Genomic DNA, 25,396 nt, shown 5'->3' with positions numbered 1-25,396 from the left:
TAACACCCACATCACGAAAACATCGGGTTATATTGTGATTCGAGCAGAACTAACTGAATGAGAGCACTTTAAAAATTCGGAAAAAAGTCACTTTTTGACCTCGTTTTTGAGGCCAAAAATGGGCTCCAAAAATGCGATATCTCAGTTAATATAAAAGCTACGACCTCGCGGATGGTCTCATTGAATTCAGAATAAGGACACTAAGATAAAACCGTTGAAATTTTCCCGATAGTAGCCATAGAAGCCGAGATATCGACCTGCACAGTTTGGGATTTTTCATTTTTCGGGTATACTCCCCCGTATCGAATTTTTTCGCCAAAAATTGATATTTTTGAAAATTGAACTAACTATACCATCGTCTTGTTTTTAACACCCACATCACGAAAACACCGGGTTGTAATGGGATTCGAGCTGAACTAACTAAATGAGAGCACTTTAAAAATTCGGAAAAAGTCACTTTTCGACCTCGTTTTTGAGGCCAAAAATGGGTTCCAAAAATGCGATATCTCAGCTAATATAAAAGCTACGATCTCGCGGATGGTCTCGTTGAATTCAGAATGACGACACTAAGATAAAACCGTCGGAATTTTCCCGATAGTAGCCATAGAAGCCGAGATATCGACCCCCAAAGTTTGGGATTTTTCATTTTTCGGGTATACCCCCCCGTATCGAATTTTTTCGCCAAAAATTGATTTTTTTCGAAATTGAACTAACTATACCATCGTCTTGCTTTTAACACCCACATCACGAAAACGCCGGGTTATAATGGGATTCAAGCAGAACTAACTGAATGAGAGCACTTTGAAAAATCGGAGAAAGTCACTTTTTGACCTCGTTTTTGAGGCCAAAAATGGACTCCAAAAATGCGATATCTCAGCTAATATAAAAGCTACGATTTCGCGGATGGTCTCGGTAAATTCAGAATGAGGACACTAGGATAAAACCGTTGGAATTTTCCCGATAGTAGCCATAGAAGCCGAGATATCGACCTCCAAAGTTTGGGATTTTTCATTTTTCGGGTATACTCCCCCGTATCGAATTTTTTCACCAAAAATTTATTTTTTTCGAAATCGAACTAACTATACCATCGTCTTGCTTTTAACACCCACATCATGAAAACATCGGGTTATAATGGGATTCGCGCAAAACTAACTGAATGAGAGCACTTTGAAAATTTTGAAAAAGTCACTTTTCGACCTCGTTTTTGAGGCCAAACATGGGCTGAAAAAATGCGATATCTAAGCTTATAAAAGAGCTACGACCTCGCGGATGGTCTTAAAAAAAACGTGCGACACTCAAATGAAATGCGAAACAGCGACACTCAAATGCGAATTTATTTATTTACATCTCTCCACAGATTCACATCCAATTGTGAAGAAAAAAGACAATAAAGAATATTAATGAAACAACTTAAAAATTATCGATACAAAAAAAGCTCCACATAAAAAAACGAAATTAATTAGATAAAATTACAGTTATATAAAAACAAGAATACAAAATAAAAACATTTGTGATTAAGAAAAGTGTAATTTTTAATAGCTGCAATAATACAGTTAAAAATGTGACATTGATCGAATATGTGTGTTGCACACTTTACGCAGTAGCGAAAATTAATTGATGTTTCTTTTAGGTCCTGATAAGTAAAGTGTTTGTGGGTGTCTGGCTTAGATGCGAGGCACATGAATATAAAGCAGTTCGAACATTTCAGGCAAATCAATCAAGTTATTTACCATTTTATATAGAAACTGCAAATCAGCAAATGTCCCCCTTTTCCCTAGAGCAAAAAATAAAAATCTTTCCAACAGTTCAAGACAACTTTCGTCGCACTTGAACTATAGAAATTTGAATATCATTAATAGTTTTGAAAATGGGAGAACCAGACTTGAGAAGCATACTGGAGTATAGATCTGACATCAGAGAAATATACAGGTTTTAAATTACTATACCGTTTTTAAGCATTCTGTAGCTTACGTTTGACAATGTCTGTTATATGTTATTCAAAGAAAAGGGAACTGTCAAAAAATACCCGCAAGTCTTTAAAAACTGTTGATCTGGGTACATTTACATTATTAATAGTATAATGGTAAAGAATTAGCTAATTCTTTAAGAGACAATCTCAAGGAATTCAGTTCTAAATTAATTGCAGTTAGTTTCACTGAGATCGCTTTGGCAGTTTTTGAGTAAATTTACTTTGAATGATGGAAAGTGACGTCCTGAGTCACCATCTGCTTTAAGTCTGGATAACTGGAACAATATTAGTCTGAGACTTTTGAACCCTAAACGTCATTTTAGGAAATTTAATTTCAAATTTAATAAAATTGGTCCATTGAGATCGCTTTAGTAAATTCTGAGAAAACCTACTTTCAATCGTAGTAATTTCGGTAAAAAGACAAATCAGGTTTAGTAAGTTTAAGCCTGGATAATTCAAAAAGTATTACTCTGAGACTGTTGAACCCTGAGAATAATTTTTGAGGAATTTAATTCAAAATTCAATGCAATTGGTTTCATTGATATCGTTCCAGTCGTTTTTGAGAAACTCTACTCTCAATGACAGTGACTTCGGTAAAAAGACAAGTGACGTCCTGAGTCACCTTATTACTTTTAAGCTACTATTTTTGCACCAAATATTAGGTATGTTTAGGTCAATTTGAAGTATACAATTTATTATATTGTAAATTATTATGATAGAGTTTTGTATCGTCCTATAATAGACTTTTTGAGGTCGTGGAGTTAAGTAAGACGAAAAAAAAATTAAATACGTGGAAAAGCCATAATTAGAATTAAATTCCGTTAGAGAGAACTGGTTTGTCATGGTAGATCTACCTTTCGCAAAGCCATAATGTTTCGTATTAATCAGATTTTCCATTAAGGGATATAAAGCAGAATGCAGTACTCGTTCGAGACATGTAGAAAAGTTAATAATTATTGTTATAGGTCGATAATTCTCAAAAAGATTTTTATCATATTTTTTGTATACCAGTATAATTTTAGATGTTTCCAGGAAAGCAGTCTTGTTATAACGCTAAACTATAAAGAACAATCAATGGTTTCACAAAAGCATAAGCACGAGTCATTTATAAGAAAAGCAGGAAATTTACGGTTGCTTTTGACTTAATTGTCTAAAGGTCTCCTAACATCTCAGCCCTTAAAAATTATTTATAGTTAAATTATACTAGGGTGTTACAAAATTCGGTGCAAATATTTTGAGAGCGTATTGCTGGAGTTAAAATAAGACTTTTTTTTTCTGTGAACATGTGTCCTCTAATGCACCCCCTCAGAGCAACAGCCCGCGCAAATTACTTGAAGAAAATCGATTATTTGTAACCCTAACTACAATTATGTATCAATTCTTCTAAAAATTTGCATGTCTTTGTTTTTTGGATGCTCTTTTTATTTTCCGTCTCAAAAATGATATGAATCCAATTTTAGGGGAGGATTCAGGGGAGCTTACTGTTCTTATAGTCCGTATCTTATGTTTCCCATACGAAATTTAAAAATCTAGCAACACCATCTATTTAATAATAATAAGTTTATATAGATATAATTAAGCGTTTTCGAGAAAATCGGTGATAAACGGAAGGGGAGCATTATTAAACCCGATTAAACTATTAAATTAAAAAAAAAGAACTGGGCCGTGACCGTTTTATTTTTTTTTTCAAATCAAATTAATTTTATCCAAAAATGCAAAAAATATAATTTTAGATTTTTTCATGGCTAATTAGATGGTGTTCTACATTTTAAAATTTCTTATGGGAAACATAAGATATGGGCCATAAAAAAATAAATCCTTTCCAAAAATTGGGTTTATACCATTCTTGCGGCAGAAAATATCAAGAGACCCAGGACAATTAGGACTTTTACGAAACTCGAAAACTAGCATATTTCCAAAAGATTTGACGTATAACTGTGGTCAGTGTTCCAAATAATCGATTTTCTTCAAGTAATTTGCGCGGGCTGTAGCTCTGAGGGAGTGCATTATAGGACACATGTTTATAGGAAAAAAGTCTTATTTTAACTCCAACAATACGCTCTTAAAATATTTGCACCGAATTTTGTAACACCCTGTATATGTCCTGATCATTACAGGTGGTTAATTGAGTATGTGTGGAAGAACCGTATGAACTTTGAAAAAATTCTGCAAACGCATTTGCTATTGTTTGAGAATCAGACAACAGTGTTCCACGTTGATCGGTCATGTTTTGAGGTAACAAGTTATTGTTTTGTGAACTCTGAATAAGTTGCCAAAAGTTATTAGGTTGAGACACTAAATTATTTTCGAAATTAATACAGTACCCAAGATTGCAATTACTGCAAGACTCACCTTTATTTTGGCTTCATCCTGCAGTTCTTTCTTGATACTGCAATGTCAGCAGAAACTTGACTGCCATTTCATCTATGCGATCACTTAACTTTTTCTTAGCAATATTAGCTTTTTTAGAGGATTCCTCCCGTTTAATAGCTCTTAGAGTCATTTTACCTCACTTAATGTCACAGAATAAACACTTTTTAAATATTTTCTCACAAAATATTTGGCCTAAAATTTTAAATCCTTAAAGAACTGACGTATAAACTACTTTACTCGTCGCAGCCCATGCTAACTCATATTGGCATGCTCTGCCATTGGAAATTTTTAAAAATTTCACCATTAACTCACTCTGGTAAGAAATAGGATCCAAATAGATAATTATTATAAAGTACAACTATAAATTCCATATTCTGTTCTATTAAACCTGTATCATATTTAGTATATGTTTTAACGCCATAGACTGGCTGCCAAACGTAAATTTGTCATTCTGCCATTGAACTCGGCACTTTTTATTTGTCCATTTAAAAAGTAAATTTTGATGCATAAAATGCTGAATTTGAATTTAGAATATTCGATAACATATTTTTTTCCTACATACGTTTCATTGGTAAACTCACCAAAACCATATAAAAACTCCTCAAAGTATACAACGAGACGACAAAATCCAACGGTTGCACATTCACGACAATTTCCGTAATGTATCGGTGTTTCGACAACAGTTCCGGATCCGCTTCCGGTTTCTTCTCTATAAAACAGGAAACGTAAATCGAATCCACTCCCGTATTTACTTTTCCCTTATTTACCTTTGTTCCTTTTTTGTACTGCGCCCCAGAGGGTGTGCGTGTGCTGACAGCTCGCCCTAGTGATCGTTACCGACACCAAACTGCTGTCCTGCTCCTGACGTTGCGGATGATGACGTCCCGTTGCCAGATCGTCCCGCAGCCGCATCACTATACCGGAAAAGGCGCCCGGTTGCCACTTTGACACCGGCGATAATCTAAACATTCCCGTTTAAAAAATAGCCAATAAGCGACCCGAATTATTTAACCTCGTTTCATTTTTTTACCTTTCGTAGTGCTGTATCGAAGCTGATCCGATTTTGCTTTTGACTTTTAAGTAGATGCTTTGAAAGTCCAATGAGCTGACGATATCTTCGGCGTCCAGGACTAGTTTTAGTCTCGGCTGAATTGGACCCGACCTTTCGTGGCCTAGAATTAAACCACGTAAAAAAAAACGATCAATTTGAATATTGGCAACGTTGCCTGACAGCGAAAAGACTTGTCTGGCAACGTCTTAGATATTTCAAAAACACAGGGTGACCAACAACAAACTAATATGTAGACGAAGTAGGCTTTAGAAATTTTAGATAAAAGGAGGGCGGGCATACGCCCAAGATGTTTTGACAGTACCGCTAAATGGGGAAACATTGACTCTTGGCAGACAACCTTGGCCCAAATAAGGAAAAAAGATTAATTTCAAACTAGGGCAAACAAAGCAAACAACAACTCTATGGTGGAAAATCCTTGCTAAATCATCCTAAATGCTTTAGCTTTTAGTAATTTTAGAGTTTTAAATAATATTACTGAGAAGCAGACTACCTGTGTAACAGAACAACCTGTGTACAAAAACACTTATTGATCACGTTATTTTAGATAGAGGGATTATTAGCTTTAGCCAAATTAAAATTGAAGATTATTGTCTTTCGGATTAAAAGTTAATGAGATTTTCCATAAAATTTTACATACAAAAATTCAAACCTAAATTTTATCATGAAATAAAAATATTAAACCATAAAAAATGTCAACAAACATTTGAAGAAAAAACTAATAATAAACACTTTAAATGATTTGAAGATCCAATTAATTTAATACTTACATGTAAGAAAAATTGTGAGTATACTAAAAGAATTAAAATTAGGCAAAATAATGAATGGATAAATAATGAATTAATTGAAATGATTACAAAAAGAGAAAATTTATATGAGAAAGTAATTTATATAAAAAAGTTAAGTATACACACAATCAAACATAACAAAAAATCATAACATTAAAAAACAAGCATTTTAGAAATAAAGGGAAAAAATTGGTAATAACATAACAAAACAATGGAATTTTATAAATAAGTTTTTTAAAGACGGAGAGGGTATTATTGACGAGAAGTTGATAATTTAATTATAAAAACAAAAGAGGATATTGTAAATAGTTTACAGGCACTTTATAACAGTAGGAAAAAATATAGTAAAGCAATTAAATAATGATATACATAGTCTGGCTCAAAATCCTACATTTGATGTAATTTTCTGTAATAACACTATTATATATTAAGGATACTAGTGAGCATGAAGTTAACGACGTTATATCAGAACTTAAAGACTGCCTTATAAATATATTAGTGGAATAATTATTTATTAATGTTTTAAGAGATGGAGAATTTCCAACAGAATTAAAGTGTCTAGAATTAGTCCTGTATTAAAGTCAGGGAATCGAGAGGATATGAATAACTATAGACTAAAAGCCACTATTATAGTCGGATTACCGAACAGATGGAGTACATGATGTACGCGAAATATAGGCCGCCCATCGATGCAACCTTGGCAGATTTAGACGAGGAGAATTATGCCTACTTATTTTAAATTATTTTACCGTACAGCTTTGCTTTGTAAGCAGCTTTTTTTAAAATATAATACGGTCACCTGTAAAATGGGTCCAAACCGATTTTGAGGTTGTGCCAGGTAATGATATAATAATCCCTTTTAAGTATTTTGCTATGCAAAGTTATTTTAATATATTGGGGTTTTCATCCAAATTTCATAACCATAGGCCTACTTTAATTTTAATAAATTTCAATCTCTAATAATTAAATATGAATAAAAAAATTCATTGGTACACAAAACGTAAAAATCAAAGTAGGTCTATGGTTATAAAATGCGGTATTCGGGCATAATGTTGCATTCTAAACAACTTTTTCTTATAAACTTTTTTTACATCATGCCTAGAAATACTACTTTACCTACTCATAAAATTTTAAAAATGCTCATACTAAGGCTTGATTTAAAAAAAATAAAAATATGCTAAATTTCATTCTTTAATCAAGCAGGGCTGGATGCCAAACGGTCAAATTTTAACCACAACATTTTTTGTCATTTTCACGTATAAATTCGCTCATCCTGGGACACCCTGTATATTAAAAATATTTATTACCTGCTGCTTCTGCTATAAACTGGACTTTTTGCACTTTGTTGTATGGTGGATGCTCGTTATCACATATTTTATATATGTTCATAATCACTTTCGAATAGCAGAAAATTCAACCAAAACGATCTAAAGCCGCTCGACTAATAAAATTAAATAAAACCCCAAGTCATGAACCCTTTCGAGGCTCTAGGCCACACCTCCGGCGCAGAACGATCACGTGACCACTCCATCTGTTCGGTAACCCAAGTATAGTATATTTTCAAAAATTATATAAAAAAAAGATGGATCTCATTTAAAAATAAATATAATTTAACTGATCAGTATCAGTATGAGTATGGTTTTTTATAAAACAGCTGTACTCTTAGCGATACAACTGATTTTGTACATTACATATCCAGAGCCCCCAGAAATAAAGAGATTTGTATAGTAGTGTTTGTAGACCTGCGAAAAGCATTCGATGTTGTTAGGCTAGATCTATTAATCAAGAAACTTAAAAGCAACAATATGTCAGACAAGATAATACTAACAGTATCATCCTAATTAATGAATATGGTACTTCCACAAGGGTCCGTTCGAGATTAACAGGTGCTTTATTACAAGCCAAATATTACCAAAAAAATTTAAAAAATTGTTGGCCAAAAAGTTAGTTAACAGGCCCATGTTTCCCCATTTGACAACAGAAAAGTTGCAAAGCTTACTTTGAGTATTTTTACATTTCGTACCAATAAACTCGCTGGACAACAGCTCCACGGTGAACCTGGTGATGGTCCATTGCACCCACGCCGTTAATTTCACCGAATCGCTACTGTCAAAACTGTCACTTGTCACCGTCACGTTGAGTGGCGGGGGGCTTTTGTCGCTTACGTCATCCGCAGTGGCGGTTTCTCTTAGCAGGGAAGCCGATAAGGTGGAATTATCTAAAAATTCCGATTAATCAGTTTTTGTGTATTAAGTCAACAATAGTTTTGTAAAAATGGTAAACTTACCCTTAGTGAAAACTGGTGCGGATGTATCCCTCGCGATCTTACCAAGTTGCTTCTCACCCCCGCCGGCGGGCAATAAATTACTAAAAACCTCCATAATTCCATATAAAATGCTCGCGAATAAATACACTTGCACCTCCGAGGTCGATATTACTACCGGAGTGGTGTCGATATGGACGCACACCCCTAAATAGCCGATTTCGATTTTGGAACTTTTAGGGCTGCTCTGCGGTTTTCTTGGTGGCCCCTTTCTACCGACGGGGCTGTTTGGGGGGCTACTCGTGTGACTTTTGTTGTATTGGGCTTTTGAACTGCTCGCCCCGCTTTGGGGCACTGTTATTGCGGAGGTTTTTGTTAATTTACGTTTTTGGTCTGTCGTCGAAGGTTCTTTTTTAGGTCCGGAGCCTAGAATAAGGATTTATTAATACGATAATAGCTTTTATAACATATAAATTATATAATAAGTAAATAATAGTAATGTTTTGGTTGAGAATAATGAGAAAAAGTCTCTATTGCAGCGAAAAACAGGCCAGTAAAACCCAATTTGTTTTTTTTTCATGAAGTTGAAGTTTAAGTGTTGCCGTTTAATATTCAATATTGGAAAATATGATAGCATATCTTATAAAATTAATGAAACTAAATAGTTAAATATGACAAATCGAAGGCTATTACATCTTGGAATCTTTTTTCATGAACTTATAAATAAACGCAAATATATTTCAACGTGCTTCATAGAAAAAATCAAGACCAATGACAGTGTACACTCTAGAAATACTAGAAATAAAACAAAGTTCGTGATTCCTAAACATAAAACAGCCTTTTTTCAAAAAAGTTCTTTGTATACCTCTGTTCATCTTTATAATTCTTTGCCCGATTATATGAAAGTATTTACAACAAAAAAATTTAAATCTGTGTTAAAGTCTATAATAATGAGTAAGCAAGTACAGGACTATAATTTGACCCACCGCTAGTCTGTTGCCTGCTGCCCGAAGCGTAAAAGATTTTCTCAGCAAAGTGACTATTTCTTTTTGATGTTTTTGTTTATTTATTTATTTTTTGTTAGGTGTATTACGGAAACATTTTCAGGTTCCTTTATATTTGCTTTTTTGAGCATTTTTTTTTCTTTAATTACTGTTAACTATAAGTTAAGATTACATTATTTAAAGTGCGTTTCAAGTGCATAATTATTTGGCACATGTGTGTTATTTAGCATTTTTTGAAATCTGTTAGAGGGTTGAGTTTGAATAGCCCTAGGCTAGACTTCGCCAACTGATAGGTTAAGAAACATATTATACAAATATTATGTAATGAATTTTTGCAAATAAAAGTCGTTTATTATTATTATTATTATTATTATTATTAAGTAGCTTAAGATTCTAGAATGTATGTTTTCATTTCTATGGCATTGGAAGGTAGGTTTGCCTACTACCTACAGTGGGATTTCTATATAGACATTTTTTGCAATAAACTAATTTCAATGCCATAGAATTTTTATCAGTATTATGGTAAACAACCTCTTTTAAGTGGATATAAAGCGAATAGTATGAAAAAATCAACATGAACCCATAGACATGATACACGTTTTCAGATATTTTTTCCTCAATAATTTAATGGTAGACATTTTTTCCATTTCATCAAGGGTTTTCTTAGAAACAGCTATTTTTCTTAAAATGATCATAGGCTTATTGACGTGGTACTCATTTTTAGTTAATTTTTTCAAAAAAGGCTTAATGTTAGAATCAGATTGTTAGTACCGACAAGAGTTTTCCCAAAATCAACCATTTTCCTTAAAAATATTTATCGACCCATCGACATGGTACTCTTTTTTAGCTTTTTCCTCAAACATTTAATGGTATATGTGATTTGCTTTGTATACTTACTTACTTAATTTTTCCAATTCTTAAATTTTTTTTTGTACATCTTTGCTAATTATATAAAACATTGTATCGTCTGCAAATAAGATCAGTTTACATATTGTATGTGCCATATCATTGTTGTACAATAAAAATAATAATGGGGCCAATACCGCACCCTGAGCTACTCCATAATGTATCTTTACAGATTCAAACACACAACGTTTGTACACTATACATTGGGCTCGATTGCAACATCTCAAAGTCTCTCTCAAGGATTTAAAAAAAAAATCTAAAAACACCAGTTTATCACAGTCAACTGCTTCGAGGAAATCATCACAAATACCAACAACAACCGAATTTGATTGGGTACCAATATATTAATTTTTTAACAAAGGTCATGCAATTGCTCTTTTACAGTAATTTTTTATATATAGGAACTATATTAATTGGGCAAAACTCATTGTAGCATTTAGTATTTGGGAGTTTAGAAACAGGAATAATCATTGAAAATTCTGGAAAAATAGCATTTTCTAGGGAGGTGTAAAGTATCGCAAAGTACTTATTACGCTTCTCACTTGCACTTTTATGCCTTTTTCAGACCTTTTAAGGTTTCCTCCAATTTTGCCATTGATATTTTTTTTAAAATCAGACAATACAATATTAGTTTCCGTCATAAGAAAATCTGGTATCAAATTAGCTGTTTGAGACATATTATCAATATTTTAAATGTTACTTTGATTCCTTGAATGTTTTCAGATTCCACCATAGCTCCTTTGGATTTTTTATATTTAAGTCTATAGTTTGTGGGTAAAATTGTTCTTTTTCTGGTTTAATTTTCTTAAAAAATGTTATTTCTTTTAGCATTATATTCATTCCATGTGCTCACATTTTTATCATCCCTTTCCGCAGTAATCCATTTTTTGTGCAAATATTTAAGCTTTGTATAATTTTTATTATTGGACACATGCCATTTATGATATTTTTCACATCATTGACAAAAGAGTCAGCTAATATATTTACGTCAGATATATTTATATTCCCTCCAAACATCAGCTTGTTGTAATTATTCGCAATCATAGTTTTTAAAAGATCTTTGGATATTAGTGTTTTGTTCATTCGGCTGGTAAATGTAACTGATAAGATCGAGTGGTCACTGTGTGTATTTTATGATAGATATGTTAATAACTTGTAACTATACATCTTTTCAATTTTATTTTTAAACTATTTTATTTAATTCTCTCTTTATTTCAATTAATTTTTTCATTCCTTATGAGTAAAAAACATCCTTATCTCTTTGTTTTTGAGCAGTAGGCACAACGGCCTCGTTTATGTTCAAGCTAGTTTTGAAGGGCGTCTCCTTAATTTTTGGGCAACAGTTCCAATTTCTTTTTGTAAATGTGGATTTTTTGCCCTTTGTAGCATGTTCTCTTTGACCAAGGTTAAACCAATTTATTTTAAAAACAATTACCATGACTCATTTTTTGGTATTCTTGGCTACAGTATACTCTTTTGATCTATTGAGTAAACACTAGATTTTATTATGCAGTGCGTTTTTTTAATGCGGTACATAGGATTTTACATGGTAAAATTTCAAGTGCATGTTAAGTTTATTTTTACTAAGCTTATGCAGACCAAAATTTACATAGGCAAAGTTTAGGTCTCTAGAAACATAACAAGCTTTAGTTTCTTCTTAAAAACTTGCTAGATTTTCAGAAAAATCAAATTTAATCTTAGAAAATAAACACTTTTTCATAGCCTTGTATATTGATTTAATACCAGCTATTTCATCATTACATTGACAATGTCAAAAAGGATGTCAAAAACGAAATTTATTTTACAAAATAAGCATTTAATTTTAGTAAAAATAAATCCATATAAAAAAAATAAAGAAATTAAATTAATAATTTATATTTTAATGCTTTTAAGCAGCTACTTCAGGAACAAATTACATCACATTCTTTTAAGGACCGTAAATTTGACGAAGGGTTTTTGTTTACTCTTAAAAGAAATCTTTGTACTACTTATTGATAATCTTTCTAATACATGCTTTCTAATTGATTTGCGTAGAACTGGGCGATCTGGATATAAAAGCCAGTAAATACATTTGCCATTTCCTGATATGAGACTGATACAATCTTCAATATTACTCCAATCGTATAAACAAGAGTCATTTTTTAATAAATAATTTTAAAAATTAATAAATAATTTTAAAAAATTGAGCTTTTATTTGTTGTTATGTCAAAACATTTGACAACTAATGAATGTCTGTAGCCGGTGGTCATGTATTGTACGGGGTATTTCAAAAGAGCCGATTAAATTTTTAAATTAATTTTTAGAATAAATTTAAGCATTTTTATTCTAAGAGCTGGGAATAGTATGCTGCTAAGAGTCCAAACTTGGCCTGTGTTAATTTTTATAACTACAGTAGAAATGTGCCTAACATGCACTTGACATTTTACCATGTAAAATCCTATGTATCGCATTAAAAAAAACGCACTGTATTATAAAAGGTAACAATATTTGAAATTTCTCATAAATCTGTTACTGGGAATATTGGGCGATGCTATTATTGAGCCTTATTCAATCACGGTAATTGTACTTGGAAATGTTAGACACCATTTATCCTCTTATAGTAAAAAAAAAATTAGTTAGATACTAAGAGAGTAGTTAGATACTAAAAGAATTAGATACTAAAAGAAACATTACGGAAAATATATTTAAAAAAAAACGAATTTGCGGTGTAGAGTGTTGATTTGACTATTTTGTTTAAAAATTTGTGACGACTTACCAATTTCTTTATGAGACTTACAAATCCTTGTCCGACAATAAAAGTATTAGTACATTTTGTTATTCCTTTAACACAAGGCTTTTAAAGGTTTTAGGAGTAAACAGAAATTTCTCATGAATCTGTTTGTAAGGTACTTAAATTAAATCATTTTCATCTGTACAAAATGCAAACACACATATAATTTATCAAAAGGGATTTATTTGCTTAGGAAAGCTCTTTTAACTGTATACTGAACCAATAGTATGAAAAAATCAACATGAACCCATAGATATGGTACCCTTTTTAAGTTACTTTTAATGGTAAAATCAGATTGTTAGTACCACCAACGGTTTTTCCAAAAGCAACTATTTTTCATAGAAATCACTCTAAACTCAGGGATATTCACTCCTGTCATTTATTTATTTATTTATTTATTTAGCAGTTTATTTCCAACAGGCAAAGCCCAGTTACAGGAAAATCTACAATTAATGTTTTGAAAGTGTAAACAAGTATTAAATTACTATAAATTAAATAACAAAAAGAAAGAAAAATAAAGAAAAATAAGGAAAACTTAAATTACTATAGTAACATCATGTATATATCAAAATTAAAGGAAATGTAAATTAACATTAGAATGAACAAAGAAAGGGATTCATGGGACAAGGGAAAAAAGGAAGAGAAAAGGAATTATGGTAACTGTTGGTTTGTCAGAGACAAAACTAGATCCTTTATGGAGCATACAAATATGTCACAGGTTGATGATACTGAATTAAAAATTCTGCACATTTGATATACGGGATCCTGAAACCTAATGTTAGTTCTGGCGCGATCTAAAGCAAAAGTGATATTTGCTCTAGAAGCAAATCGTGGTACATGAAATAGAATATCGTTCAAGAGAGGAGGAGAATTTATTTGATTATTGACCAACTTCCATAAGAATGTTACAAAATAAATTGTTCTCATCATGGCCAGAGATTGCAGATTAAATCTACCTAACATCAGATCATGATCATGTCCCCTAACAGGATATATTCCATCCTCACGAAACATAAGAAACTTTAAAATATATTGGCGCAGTAATTTAAATTTGAACTTTAAAGACTTTATAAGTTTTCTTTTCTTAATAAGTTGGCTGTTTAATAATTCCAAAGATATTTTAATAAAAAAAAATAAAACTAAAAATATCGTATTGTACGAAAAAAACAAGGTCGTACTTAGGAAAGAACACTGATGGTGACATTTTTCTTGTATTTAAAGTTGTGACTAGTGAATGCAAATTTTTTTTCAAATATGAAATAACAAACGCAGAATTGTTTACACTTTCCTCTGAAGAGTAAACTAATGAAAAGTTGGAAACTCTATAACAGCCCATTAAATTGATTTAGTAAAAAATCCAAAATGTTCTCTTCCACCTACAATGTTTTCGTTAATTGAAATGGTACCACCTTAAATGATTTATTCAAAGCCTTTTTTTTTCTTACAAACCGAGTTACAACAAAATAACACATTCTACAAGTAGTATCGTAGATCGTAAGTCACAGAAAGACTACATTAAAATTACTTATTACATTTACACTCTTAAGTATATTAAGATCACCTTTGGGCGATCTGTAAACTGTAAGTAAACAAAATATATATATATTTATATTTATTTTTAGAACTATTGTATCGAAATTGCTTTGTCGACTTTGTGTTAAAATTACAAGAATTTCGCTGATTTAATATATGTTCCTAATGTAATAATATATAATATACGATCTTACCAACTTTTTTGGCAGTACTTTCAGGACTTTTAGGGGTCTGAGCGGGATTCGCACCCTTAGAAGGCCTGGTCGAGAGTCCCACGGTGGCACTCAGAGAAACCGGCTTTAAAAAAATCAACTTTTCCCCACGCTGCATCGTGAAACAGCTCAGTTCCGATATAGACATTGTCCAGGGAAAACTGGACTTCTCTTAAACAATACGGACAATATTCAACAAAAACAAATCAGAAAAATACTTTGTACTATACCGGGAGTCCATATAGAGTCCGGTAGGGTCACCGGTAGCTTGTTCAAATATTCGGCGACGTTTTGCCTTTGGGCACTGCGAATGTTGGCGAACGGTAAAGTGATGACCAGTATGTCCGGAGGGTCGTTGCGGTTTATAGCTTGTTCGATTGCTTCTTGAATACCTTTAAAATATTTTAAGGAATGTTTATTGTTATAATAATAGAGAACGAGGTGTAATTTACCCTGAGAACCAATGGCCGATAAAGAGTCCATGGGGCAATAAACGGTGCACTGAGAAACGTCTCCGTATAAGTACATGCCCTTCCACACTTCGAACCACACTTTTAAGAAATTGTAGATTTTTTCCTGCATCTGTAAATGGTTATTTGTGTTATATGTATAATGTTATTGTAAGTGTGAATTCCCATAGCTTTATTATCTTATTATAAATTGCTACAAAAAAAAGGGCCTGCACAAATAATTTTTATAAAGCAGCATTTTGTTATTGATACCTTTTTTAAAAAGTTATTATAAGTGCAACCCCATATTATAATGCAGAAAACGTAAATTAGACTCTATCAGGGTGCTGCATACAATTTTTAAGACAATTTTATACAGAACATATTTCTATTTCCGTGATTCATGAGGAAATGTCAATTCTTCAGGTATGTATTCAGGACCCAAAAATAAACATAAAAGTATATACAAATATGGGTCCCCAAGGCCTTCGTTTAAGAATTTAATTTTTTTAATAAAATCAATGATGACGTAAATATTGGAGTAAAAACTGGTATCCAGAGGTTTTAAAACTACATGATTTTAAATTATGACGCATCTGATTTTTTTTTATCAAATACACATAAAGTGCCTATGCATGTATTGTAAAAAAATAGAAATGTGCCTTGCCTGCCAGAACAACTATTGACTGGCGTTCAAAGATCAAATTTTGTCATTATCAAATTCTGTTCAAAACTTTTATTACATTATTATTTAAGAAACATTAGATCTAAGTATGTTATTATGGTTGCAAAATTATCACATCGTGAGTCTGCAACGGAGTCTCAATTCAAGTAGTCGTTTAGTACCAGCGTCGTTTTCCAGATAGAAGGTTGCCAAACAAAACGAATTTTTCAACAAACCTGTGATATTTCTAAGTATGAAAATTGTATCTGAAAGAGAAGCGAGATCCAAGTATAAACTCTAGATGGCTTGTAGATACTTATCAGGTTACACAATCGTCAGTATTGAAAAATCTTCACATGAACTGTTTATACACATTTCATTTACAACCGGTTCATCATTTGCAACAGGATGATTTTAAGTTTGACAATGCAATTCTGTAATTACAATAATGCTCTGATGAAGCACAAAGCCCTCATGCTATCGTAGAACATCATTTCCAAGATAAATTTAACATTAATGTGTGCTGTGGAATATTAAATGGTCATTTAATTGGTCCATTTATAATCGTCGGTAGTCTTACAGGAGAAAAATATTTAGACTTTCTAGAAAATCATTTGTGAAATATATTAGAATACATTTTCAGCGTTCCGAAGTAGATTTTTGTGACTTCCAAGACCTCATTTTCAATGTTTTCATAGACAGTTTCAGGCAATTGTCACCATTTTTTTCAGGCTATATTAATTTATTTCCTAATTTTTTTTTCATGCAGTTGGCGAATTATTTCAATTAAGAAAAATCTGGTTATTTGAAAAACAAATTAACTGCATCTGCCTGGACGAAATTAAAAGTCAACTAGGTAGTAAAAATTTAAAATGACTTCAACTGCCTGGAAGTGATAAAAAATCTTTAAAAAATCATAATTTGAAACTAATGGAAAAATTAAAAACTAATGTCAACTGCCTGGAAGAGACTAGGAAAGTAGAAAAAGTTGAAAAACAACTTTACCTGGTAATAACTGTTTTCAAAAACTGATAATTTAACGTTATTTTTAAAATCGGTTTTCAATTACTTTCAGAACGGTATTTTCAGAACTTTCGAAGTGGTTTTTTCCGACTTTCATTTTCACTTATTTAAAGATAGTTGACGTCAATTACTTCCAGACATTTTAAATAATTTTTTAGTTCCTTTTTTCAGGCAAATTACATTATTTTTAGACGTATCGATATCGTTTATTATTAACAGGATGTTATTTATCAACGATTCCACAGTCATTATTATTGATTCCCGACATTTTTTTAAGAAACTTGATATTATTTTTTAACAAAATAAAACTAAAACAGGAAAAACGTTAAACTGCTTGAATAACGACCTCAACTGCCTGGAAAAAAATTGGCAATAACAACTAATCAACTGCCTTGAAAATTGAAGATGAAACATTCATTTGCAGCATAACACGTTGCCCCTGCATACTACAATTAATATGTAAGAGATTTTTTAAAGCAAAACTTTCTAAGCTGATTGTTCGGAGTGATCCGTATAATTGGCCACCTAGATCGCCAGACCTTAACCCTTTGGATTTATGCCTTTGGAGGTGGTTCAACTCACTGGTGACTTCCAGTTAAGTAAATACAAGAGAAGCATTACTGATTCGGATAACAAACGCAGCACAAACTCTAAGAAATTTTCCCGAATCTATCTACAGAACTGACAATTGAAAATCAAAATACATATTGTTTAGTTATATCTTTCGTTTAATTCTTTTTTAAACTTTGCGGTATAAAATCAGATGCGTCCTATTTTTTTTAAATTAAATATCTCGAAAACGGTTGCTCTTATCAACTATTAACATGTATACCTTTTTGACCTAAAAATCAAAAAAGTATTATTTAATTTATTTAAAAATGGTATACAGGACTGTTCCAGAAAAGTTGTGATCGTTTAAAATAGTAAAAAGGCGTGTAGGTGGCGCCTCCGGATACCAACGTTTACTCCAATATTTACATTATCATAAATTTTATTTAAAAAATAGAAAGATTAAATAAAAACTGCATTTCGGAAACGAGGATTTGTGATTTCCTCATGAATCACCCTATATAATTTCCTTATCTTTTAGTTGTTCAAATTTTTGTATCTTCTATCAACTAATTATTATTAATTAGTTGATCAGCTTGCCTCATATCCTAAATTAATTCCCTGACTTAATATGTAAGAAAAAACTTAAAAAACCAACGTCCTAAAATATCTTGTTTTTTAACCTTGGTAGTACGGCGAAAAAAAGGCTGGGAAATTATTTGAACTTGCTAATAAGATAATTGAACTATATTCGATACTTAAGAACAAAAATTGACCAAAAAATGAATAAAAATTACTTAAATCGTGATTTACATTGAAAAAATCATAATTTAAGCCTTGATCCTGTAGCAAATCGCAGATAGTAATGATAATAATAATGTTACTATTAAAATTTCCAATGTGTAAATTATAAATGACGATATAAAATTGAGGTAATTACAAAAGCATTAAGATGTTGAGCTACGTCAATTGGATTTAAATAGTGTTGCTGAGTGGTGTAATAGCAGTAGTTTGGAACTCAATGTATATAAGTGTATAATTATTTCGTTTGGTCATTAAAAATCAATACATGATCAACAATAATGAACCTAGGCCAGTTGCTACAGTTCAATATTTAGATGTTTTTTTTTACCGCACATTTTGGATATCATTAATAGGATTAGAGTATGCTTAGTCTTAAATTTATTACTAGAAATAGTATCTGTCTTTCCGAGTCTGTCTTTCCGATGCCGAGCTCACTGTTTATCGAACTGTGTTCATAGGTGTATCGCCTAGTTCAGCGCCGTACTTAGTGACTATTTTGATAGCGTTTTTACAAAGCGTAGTGTTTTTTATAAAAACTTTTGTGATTTTGATTAAAATTACTCAAAGAATGGTCTCTTAAATTTATGGTACATACCTAATTAACTTCCTGCACGTATTCTTCTATATCGTCGTTGTTAGATGTAGAAATGCGATGTTTATTTTTGTTTAAATATTTTGTTAATGTATGAACTTTATTAATATTAAAAAATAAATATTTGTACTATGTAGGTATTTTTATTTTACAAGATAATAATATCTAAAAAAATGTTTAAGTCCGGCTCTAGCCAAGGCAAAAGCCGCGTGGACCGTAGCGAGTGTCAGCGGCATCCCTACTATAAGCAAATATGCCGCGCCTGCGTTAGTACACATGCACCAAACTCGCTTATTCAAGCCAATGTATTTTTATTGAAGTGCGACTGCTGGTTTCTTTATGCTGTGGCTTTGGTTTGTTCCTTGCTTGAGTGTGCGTCTGTAATTGGGTCCCCTTATTATGATTCTTATATTGGACGTATTGAGGGTGTACAGAGAAGATTCTTAAGATACCTTGCTCATAGAGCTGATATTCATATTTTTCAAAACTACTATAATGCTATCAGTGTCCAGTTTAATACCCCTAATCTTGACGTCAGATGGCATCATTCTGATGCTTTAAAATTTTTTTCTTGAATGGTTGACATCATTGGCATTCTATATTGCAAGTAATTATTTTTAACACCTGTCAAAGACCTGTCTCGTTTACCTTTTCATTCTGTCAACTATGGGTTTATTTTTCCACTCACTAGGACTTTAACGAAATGTGTAACGTTGCGTTTCTTTAACGAAAATAGTTTGGATTCATTATCCAACAGCTTATAGTCATTCAAAATCAAAAATTGTTATTCTAAGACTGTAACCTACGTTCCTTGTATAGTGTTAAGTTTTTAGCTTTGTTAATGATTGTTTGTTCTGATTTAGGCGTCTAAGGTTTTATCTTGATATGTTTTTTTTTGTAATCTAGTAGTATTTTGTATTATCTAATATTATTTTTATAAACTGGCTCTGCCGTATATTGAAATAAATAAACATTACATTAAAACTCAGTCAAAAATTAATTTATATTGGTAAAGCTAGGAGGTCTACAAAAGATCCCTAAGGCGTTTAGAATGCCATTCATCATTTAAATCCAATCCATATTTGTGTAGCAAAATTGCATTGGAAGTTATTTAGAACAGAATGTTTTAGTATATCCTCTATATACACCAGAATACCTCTACCTACAGTGTGATAGCATCTAGCCAACAATCTCATCCTTAAATAAAATCTATTATTTATTCCATTTGTTTAAATTAGCCATTTGCACACTCCATATCCAACTAATATTTCAATATAACAAGATTTATATCTCAACGAATTTAACGTAGTCTTATTTTGTATGTAATCAGTATTTGAAGTCCTTTGAAGTAGGAAGTATTTGAAGAAGTATTTGAGTCCACTAATAATAGAAACAAAATATTCTCAATAATCCTATTAAGTTTAATTATATCCTATTAACCAGCTTACTTTATACAGGGTGAAATAGACTTTCATTATAAAATTGTTCTCAGAAATGTTTAATAACAAAGATACAGGGTGTTAAAGTTAAGAATTATTATTTGTTTAATTAAAATTGAGCTGGTAGTTTAAAAGTTATGATAAATAAATTTCGCATGCATCGCATTATTGTAGTAAAATGTCAATTACTGATGAAGCTAATTTTGAAAAAAATTGCCAGTGGCGTAACATACGGAGGGACTTTTTTGTGAAAAACAGTGCCTTAAATCATAATTTTGCAAAAGTAACTTTTTTTTCCAAATTGACTGGAGAATCTAACATTTGACTTCTTATAAAAAAAATATTTTATCACCTCGCAGTTTTGAGACAATTATTATTATTAAAAGTTATGATAAATAAACAAATAATTATTCTTAACTTTTACACTCTGTGTCTGTTATTAAACATTACTGAGAAAAATTAATTAATATAATTAATTAATATAATGTATAGACTTCTCCTCCAATTAAATTGAGTAAAGTAAATATTATTACTATTTTAATACAGGGTAAATCTTACGTCAATCGGCTCCTGTTTCCCTGCAACTTGCTCAGAAACAACTTGCTTCTGAGCTACCCTATGGTGTTCCCGGTCTGAGCTGCTGTGCACGGACTCAAGGTGATTCCCACTGAGCCGTCTGGATGTGTCCTTTATGCTGCCGCTCGCTTCTGAGTAATTTTTCGTTTTGCCTAGACATGGATCCAATAATATATCGCTAAAAAATGTATTAATGATTTAATGGGGAGGAGAGAAGGGGTTTTCATTACCTGAACAAGTAGCTCCTTGGCACGTACAGTAGCCATTTGCATAGTAACGGGTCAATACAGATCCGAATCTCTTGCAAATTGAAAATTACTATGGGGGGATGCGCTTGACGTTCGGGTTTTAGCGGGAACTGTATTGTTGCCGTCAGCAGTGGGGAACTCTCTAAGTTGCTTTGGAAATTATTAAGTTATATGGTATATCTGAAACGTTTAATAAACTTACTGCGGTACGGTGGTTTCTGGGCCGCTAATAAACAAAACTTGCTGGAGATTGTTACTTTTTATGTCGCCAGATTCGAATATAAATGCTTTTATTGAGTCTACGCTCGCGTCAAGGGTTTGGGTTGAGTTTGTTACTACTCGTTTAAATCGGATGCCTTCTATTGATATCTCCATATAGGGGAAACCTGTGAAGGAAGATTGAATTTAAAATACGAATTATTTGATTAATAATCATTAATATTAGGGTCCTGGTAAGAATCAATCAAACAAGAGTAGAAGATTTACATACTTATTTCATGGTATAATTTTGTCTTTTGCCTGATCATGCTCTAATCTAAAGTAAACAAACCAGGTATAGAAAAATGAATGCCCTACTGTAAAAATTCTCAGTGGTCAAGAAAATGTGAACACAAAGTACTTTTTGGTAGTTTTTTGGAAATTATCCAAGACTTCTTCTTTCTTTACAGACATCAAATTGGAGAAACATTTTTATGGACATGAATGGTTTTTCCTGGATTTCCTATGGAAAAGAAGATTGTCCTATTAATATCAAAAAAATTATAAGTTTTGATTAACCGATTTATTAAAATTCTTAAATTTTTCAGTCAGTTTTAGTTTAAAATTCCTAAAAAAAGGGGATTCTGGTGGATTTTCGAAACGTTTGCTTAACTAACTAATAAAAACTTGGCTTAAAACTCCTAAAACACAATTTTTCTTTTTAATTTATTGGAATTATATTTGCCATTCTGCCATAGAATTCGGCACCAAGGTTTTACTGATCTGCTAAAAGTTTCAGAGAGCAGAAACGATGAGGTGCCAAGTTTGACAGTGGAATGGCAATGAAATGAATAGAAATTTTATATAGAGTATATAGGGTGTTTCAGAACTATGGGATCAAACTTTTAGGGTTTATTCAGTGCAACAGTAGAAAACATTTTAGTATGTTTCTAGGGACTAGGGACCCATGTCCGGAAAAGTGTCACTACCGCACTACGGCCCTAAAACGCGTTAAAATTTAGAAAGACCATGAATGGCCTAAATATGATTTAATCCATTTAATTTTTGCCGTTTGTACCGTCACAATAATTGTTCAAAATCTCACTACACCGATTTAATCCGTCGCACATGATTTCGGCGGATTTGACTAAAAATTTGATACTCGTTTTGAAGGATTTCAGATAGATATAATTCGTCCAAATAAGTCTCGTTCTGTTTCTACTGGAGTTTCGTAGACCTAATAAGACTTTATATGTCCCCACAGGAAAAATCTAGCGACCTTAAATCGGGTCACCTAGGAGGCCAAGAAACTGCTCCAATGTTATCGTTTTTAAAAATACACAACTCACAAGCGCCAAAATTTTTAAACATTGACATTGACAACTTAAACAATTGTTATGTTGCTATCATGTACAAATGGGAAAAATTATATGCATTAAATCCTATTTAGGTACTTCATCGTCTTTCTACATTTGAACGCGTCGTAGGGCCGTATTGACACTTTTCCGGACATGGGTCCCTATACTAAAATGTTTTCTATTGTTACACTGAAGAACCCCTAAAAGTTTGATCCCATAGTTATGAAACACCCTGTATAAATAAGAGAAAATGAATAGTCTCTATTGTTTATAGAAGGATTACGAAATTACTCCAAGAGTCTGGAATATATAGGAAATTACTTTAAATTCCTGTAAGAAATAAAAAGAATGATTTCGATTGCCTCGAAGAAACGATTTTAATTACCCGAAATGGCGTCAAATTACCTGAAGTGACTTAAAATTATTTTAATTTCGTGGAAGAAAATCTCAACTGCCTTGCAGGAATGACTTACCAGATATGACTGCAATATCTTGATCTGTTGAAAAATTAAGACAGTAGAAAGGAGAAGGTGCTGAACTGGATGGTCGAATGGCAAGTGCTGCTCATCAAATAACAGAGAAATTTTATGTAGAGTATCCGAATTAAAGAAAATCGTGAATGAATAAAAAAAATTGCTGGATTTCCTATAAAACATAAGCGTTTCTTATGAATTTCTTCGTATTTCCTTTAGACTTCCTCTGGTATTTGGAATAATTTAGGAGAAACATTTTTATGGAAATGAATGATTTTTCCTAGCGTTTTCATTAATCGATTTTTTAAAATTCTTAAATTTTTCAGCCACTTTTAGTAAAAATCCAGGGGTTTATTTATTTTTATTTATTTATTTCAAATATATTTATTATATATTTTATTTATTTCATGAGGGAATAACGTCGCATTTAAGACAGAACGTCTTCCAGGATTTAGACTCCTTGAAGGACTAAATAATAACATTTATGAATTAAAAGTCCTACTTACCATAATCTTTACAGGCATCCGCTAACAAACTGGAACTATAAATGCTCTTGCCAAACGCGTCCGGTTCCCGAGCCAAAAACCGCTCGACAATATTATAAACCACCAACATTTTCGCTTTGGTGCCATTCAAATTCAGACTTTCGCTTTCGAAAACGACGTCCTCGTGCGGGATATCCGAATTGGTCCAGTACTGTGGGCTTAAAATCGTTTTTGCCCTGAAATTTGTAAAAGTTTCATGTAATTTTCTTGATAAATCAATGTTTCCTTCTCACCCATAAGATATACTGCTCGGGGCCAAAATGATGCTCTGACAAACCGGATTGGTCACCAAACGGCTTAATAAACCGACAACTTTGACCGATTTTTTCACAAAACAGGCATCGAATAATTTCTGGGGCGGTTCGGGCAGTTGACAAGTAGTGTGCACCAAACGGTTCACGTACATCGGATAGGTTTGACTTATGTCAATAAATTGACTTTCGAGGGTTACTTTCGGCAACACCGCAGTACTGATGGGGATGCTCGATGACGTCGACAGTTTCTACAAAAGAATATTAAGATCTTTAACTATTTACTATGGTTTTTTAATGATTATTTGGGGAGCATAAAACAATTTCTACCTAACGTATTTTTGCTAATTTTGGACACAAAATCCTACTGACACAAAAACCTGCAAGAAAAGAATGAATTTACTGCTTAAAAAAATATTTAAAAAAAACAACTGGGTGAAATATATCAAGGACAATACAGGGACAACCAACGTTTAATTAGCTTGATTACCTAAAATAAATAAATAAAAAAAAATCAGGACTACAGAAAGAATAGCTTTTAACAGCTTTAATAGATACAAAAGTAAAATTTAAATGAAACTTTTTCTGATATAATAACAAAAATAAACTTTTCTTAATATTGCCAAGTAAGTAATACAATTTTAATCTTTGGCATTTTTATGTTGCGAAAGTTTTATTATGTAGAAAAAGTTTTTATGACTCAATGGAATCGAAAGTATCAAGCGCAGCATAAACTAAATCATAAAACCATTCACAAGTGATGTCTACGTTATCTACGTCAAGAATTTCACTCCTATTCTGAGATGCAAAAAGTCATTTAACCCTACATATTTGGCATTTCTAAGATCTTAATCCTGAATATCAAATTTTAAAGGAGAATCTACTTTAACTTTTACATTAATATGTGATGATGACTATTTTCAATAAGGCTATTAATAGCTACACTTACACTAAGTGCAGGTAAATTGGACAACATTAGTCTAACATCTAAAAATCTATTTTGTCTGTTAGAAATCCTGTTCATTTTCCCAAGATTTAAATACGGAAAATTACCATAAATGCTGGAGAATTAATAATTACATCATATTTATTTAATACAATTAAAAAAAAAACGAGGCGAAAGCATGTATCTCAATCCCAAATATTTACAGTAAAGGATAGTGTTAAGAAGTACCTACAGTATATGTCCAGTGATAAAATAAGCAAACATTATGAAGTGTTGCGCTTTACATCTACGTTATCAAATTTAACAAAATAAATAAAAAACACTTGTGACAAAACAGAACAGCTCGTAAATACGCTCAGCGGAAACTGCTGTTGAAATCCATCGAGCTATGCAC

General features: G+C 32.0%; 1 protein-coding gene across 1 annotated transcript in view; it reads right to left on the bottom strand.

Annotated features, from left to right (window-relative positions):
• The window catches only part of LOC126735914 (intermembrane lipid transfer protein VPS13B), an 88,436-nt gene that overhangs the window by 51,320 nt on the left and 11,720 nt on the right, over positions 1 to 25,396 (bottom strand). The window contains exons 12-24 of the mRNA XM_050440037.1: positions 24,039 to 24,307; positions 23,767 to 23,981; positions 21,434 to 21,617; positions 21,214 to 21,381; positions 20,966 to 21,161; positions 15,340 to 15,469; positions 15,118 to 15,279; positions 14,870 to 15,058; positions 8,487 to 8,888; positions 8,199 to 8,417; positions 5,373 to 5,514; positions 5,110 to 5,303; positions 4,924 to 5,051 (exon numbers count right to left, since the gene is read on the bottom strand). Of these exons, the coding sequence (XP_050295994.1) occupies positions 4,924 to 5,051; positions 5,110 to 5,303; positions 5,373 to 5,514; positions 8,199 to 8,417; positions 8,487 to 8,888; positions 14,870 to 15,058; positions 15,118 to 15,279; positions 15,340 to 15,469; positions 20,966 to 21,161; positions 21,214 to 21,381; positions 21,434 to 21,617; positions 23,767 to 23,981; positions 24,039 to 24,307 (2,598 nt within the window). The remainder of the gene's footprint in view (positions 1 to 4,923; positions 5,052 to 5,109; positions 5,304 to 5,372; positions 5,515 to 8,198; positions 8,418 to 8,486; positions 8,889 to 14,869; positions 15,059 to 15,117; positions 15,280 to 15,339; positions 15,470 to 20,965; positions 21,162 to 21,213; positions 21,382 to 21,433; positions 21,618 to 23,766; positions 23,982 to 24,038; positions 24,308 to 25,396) is intronic.

The sequence above is a fragment of the Anthonomus grandis genome, chromosome 5 (assembly GCF_022605725.1).
Source record: "Anthonomus grandis grandis chromosome 5, icAntGran1.3, whole genome shotgun sequence".
In the NCBI taxonomy this organism is placed as follows: domain Eukaryota; kingdom Metazoa; phylum Arthropoda; class Insecta; order Coleoptera; family Curculionidae; genus Anthonomus; species Anthonomus grandis.
The sequence above is the reverse complement of the archived record's forward strand: the minus strand, read 5'-3'. Positions and strand labels throughout refer to the sequence as shown.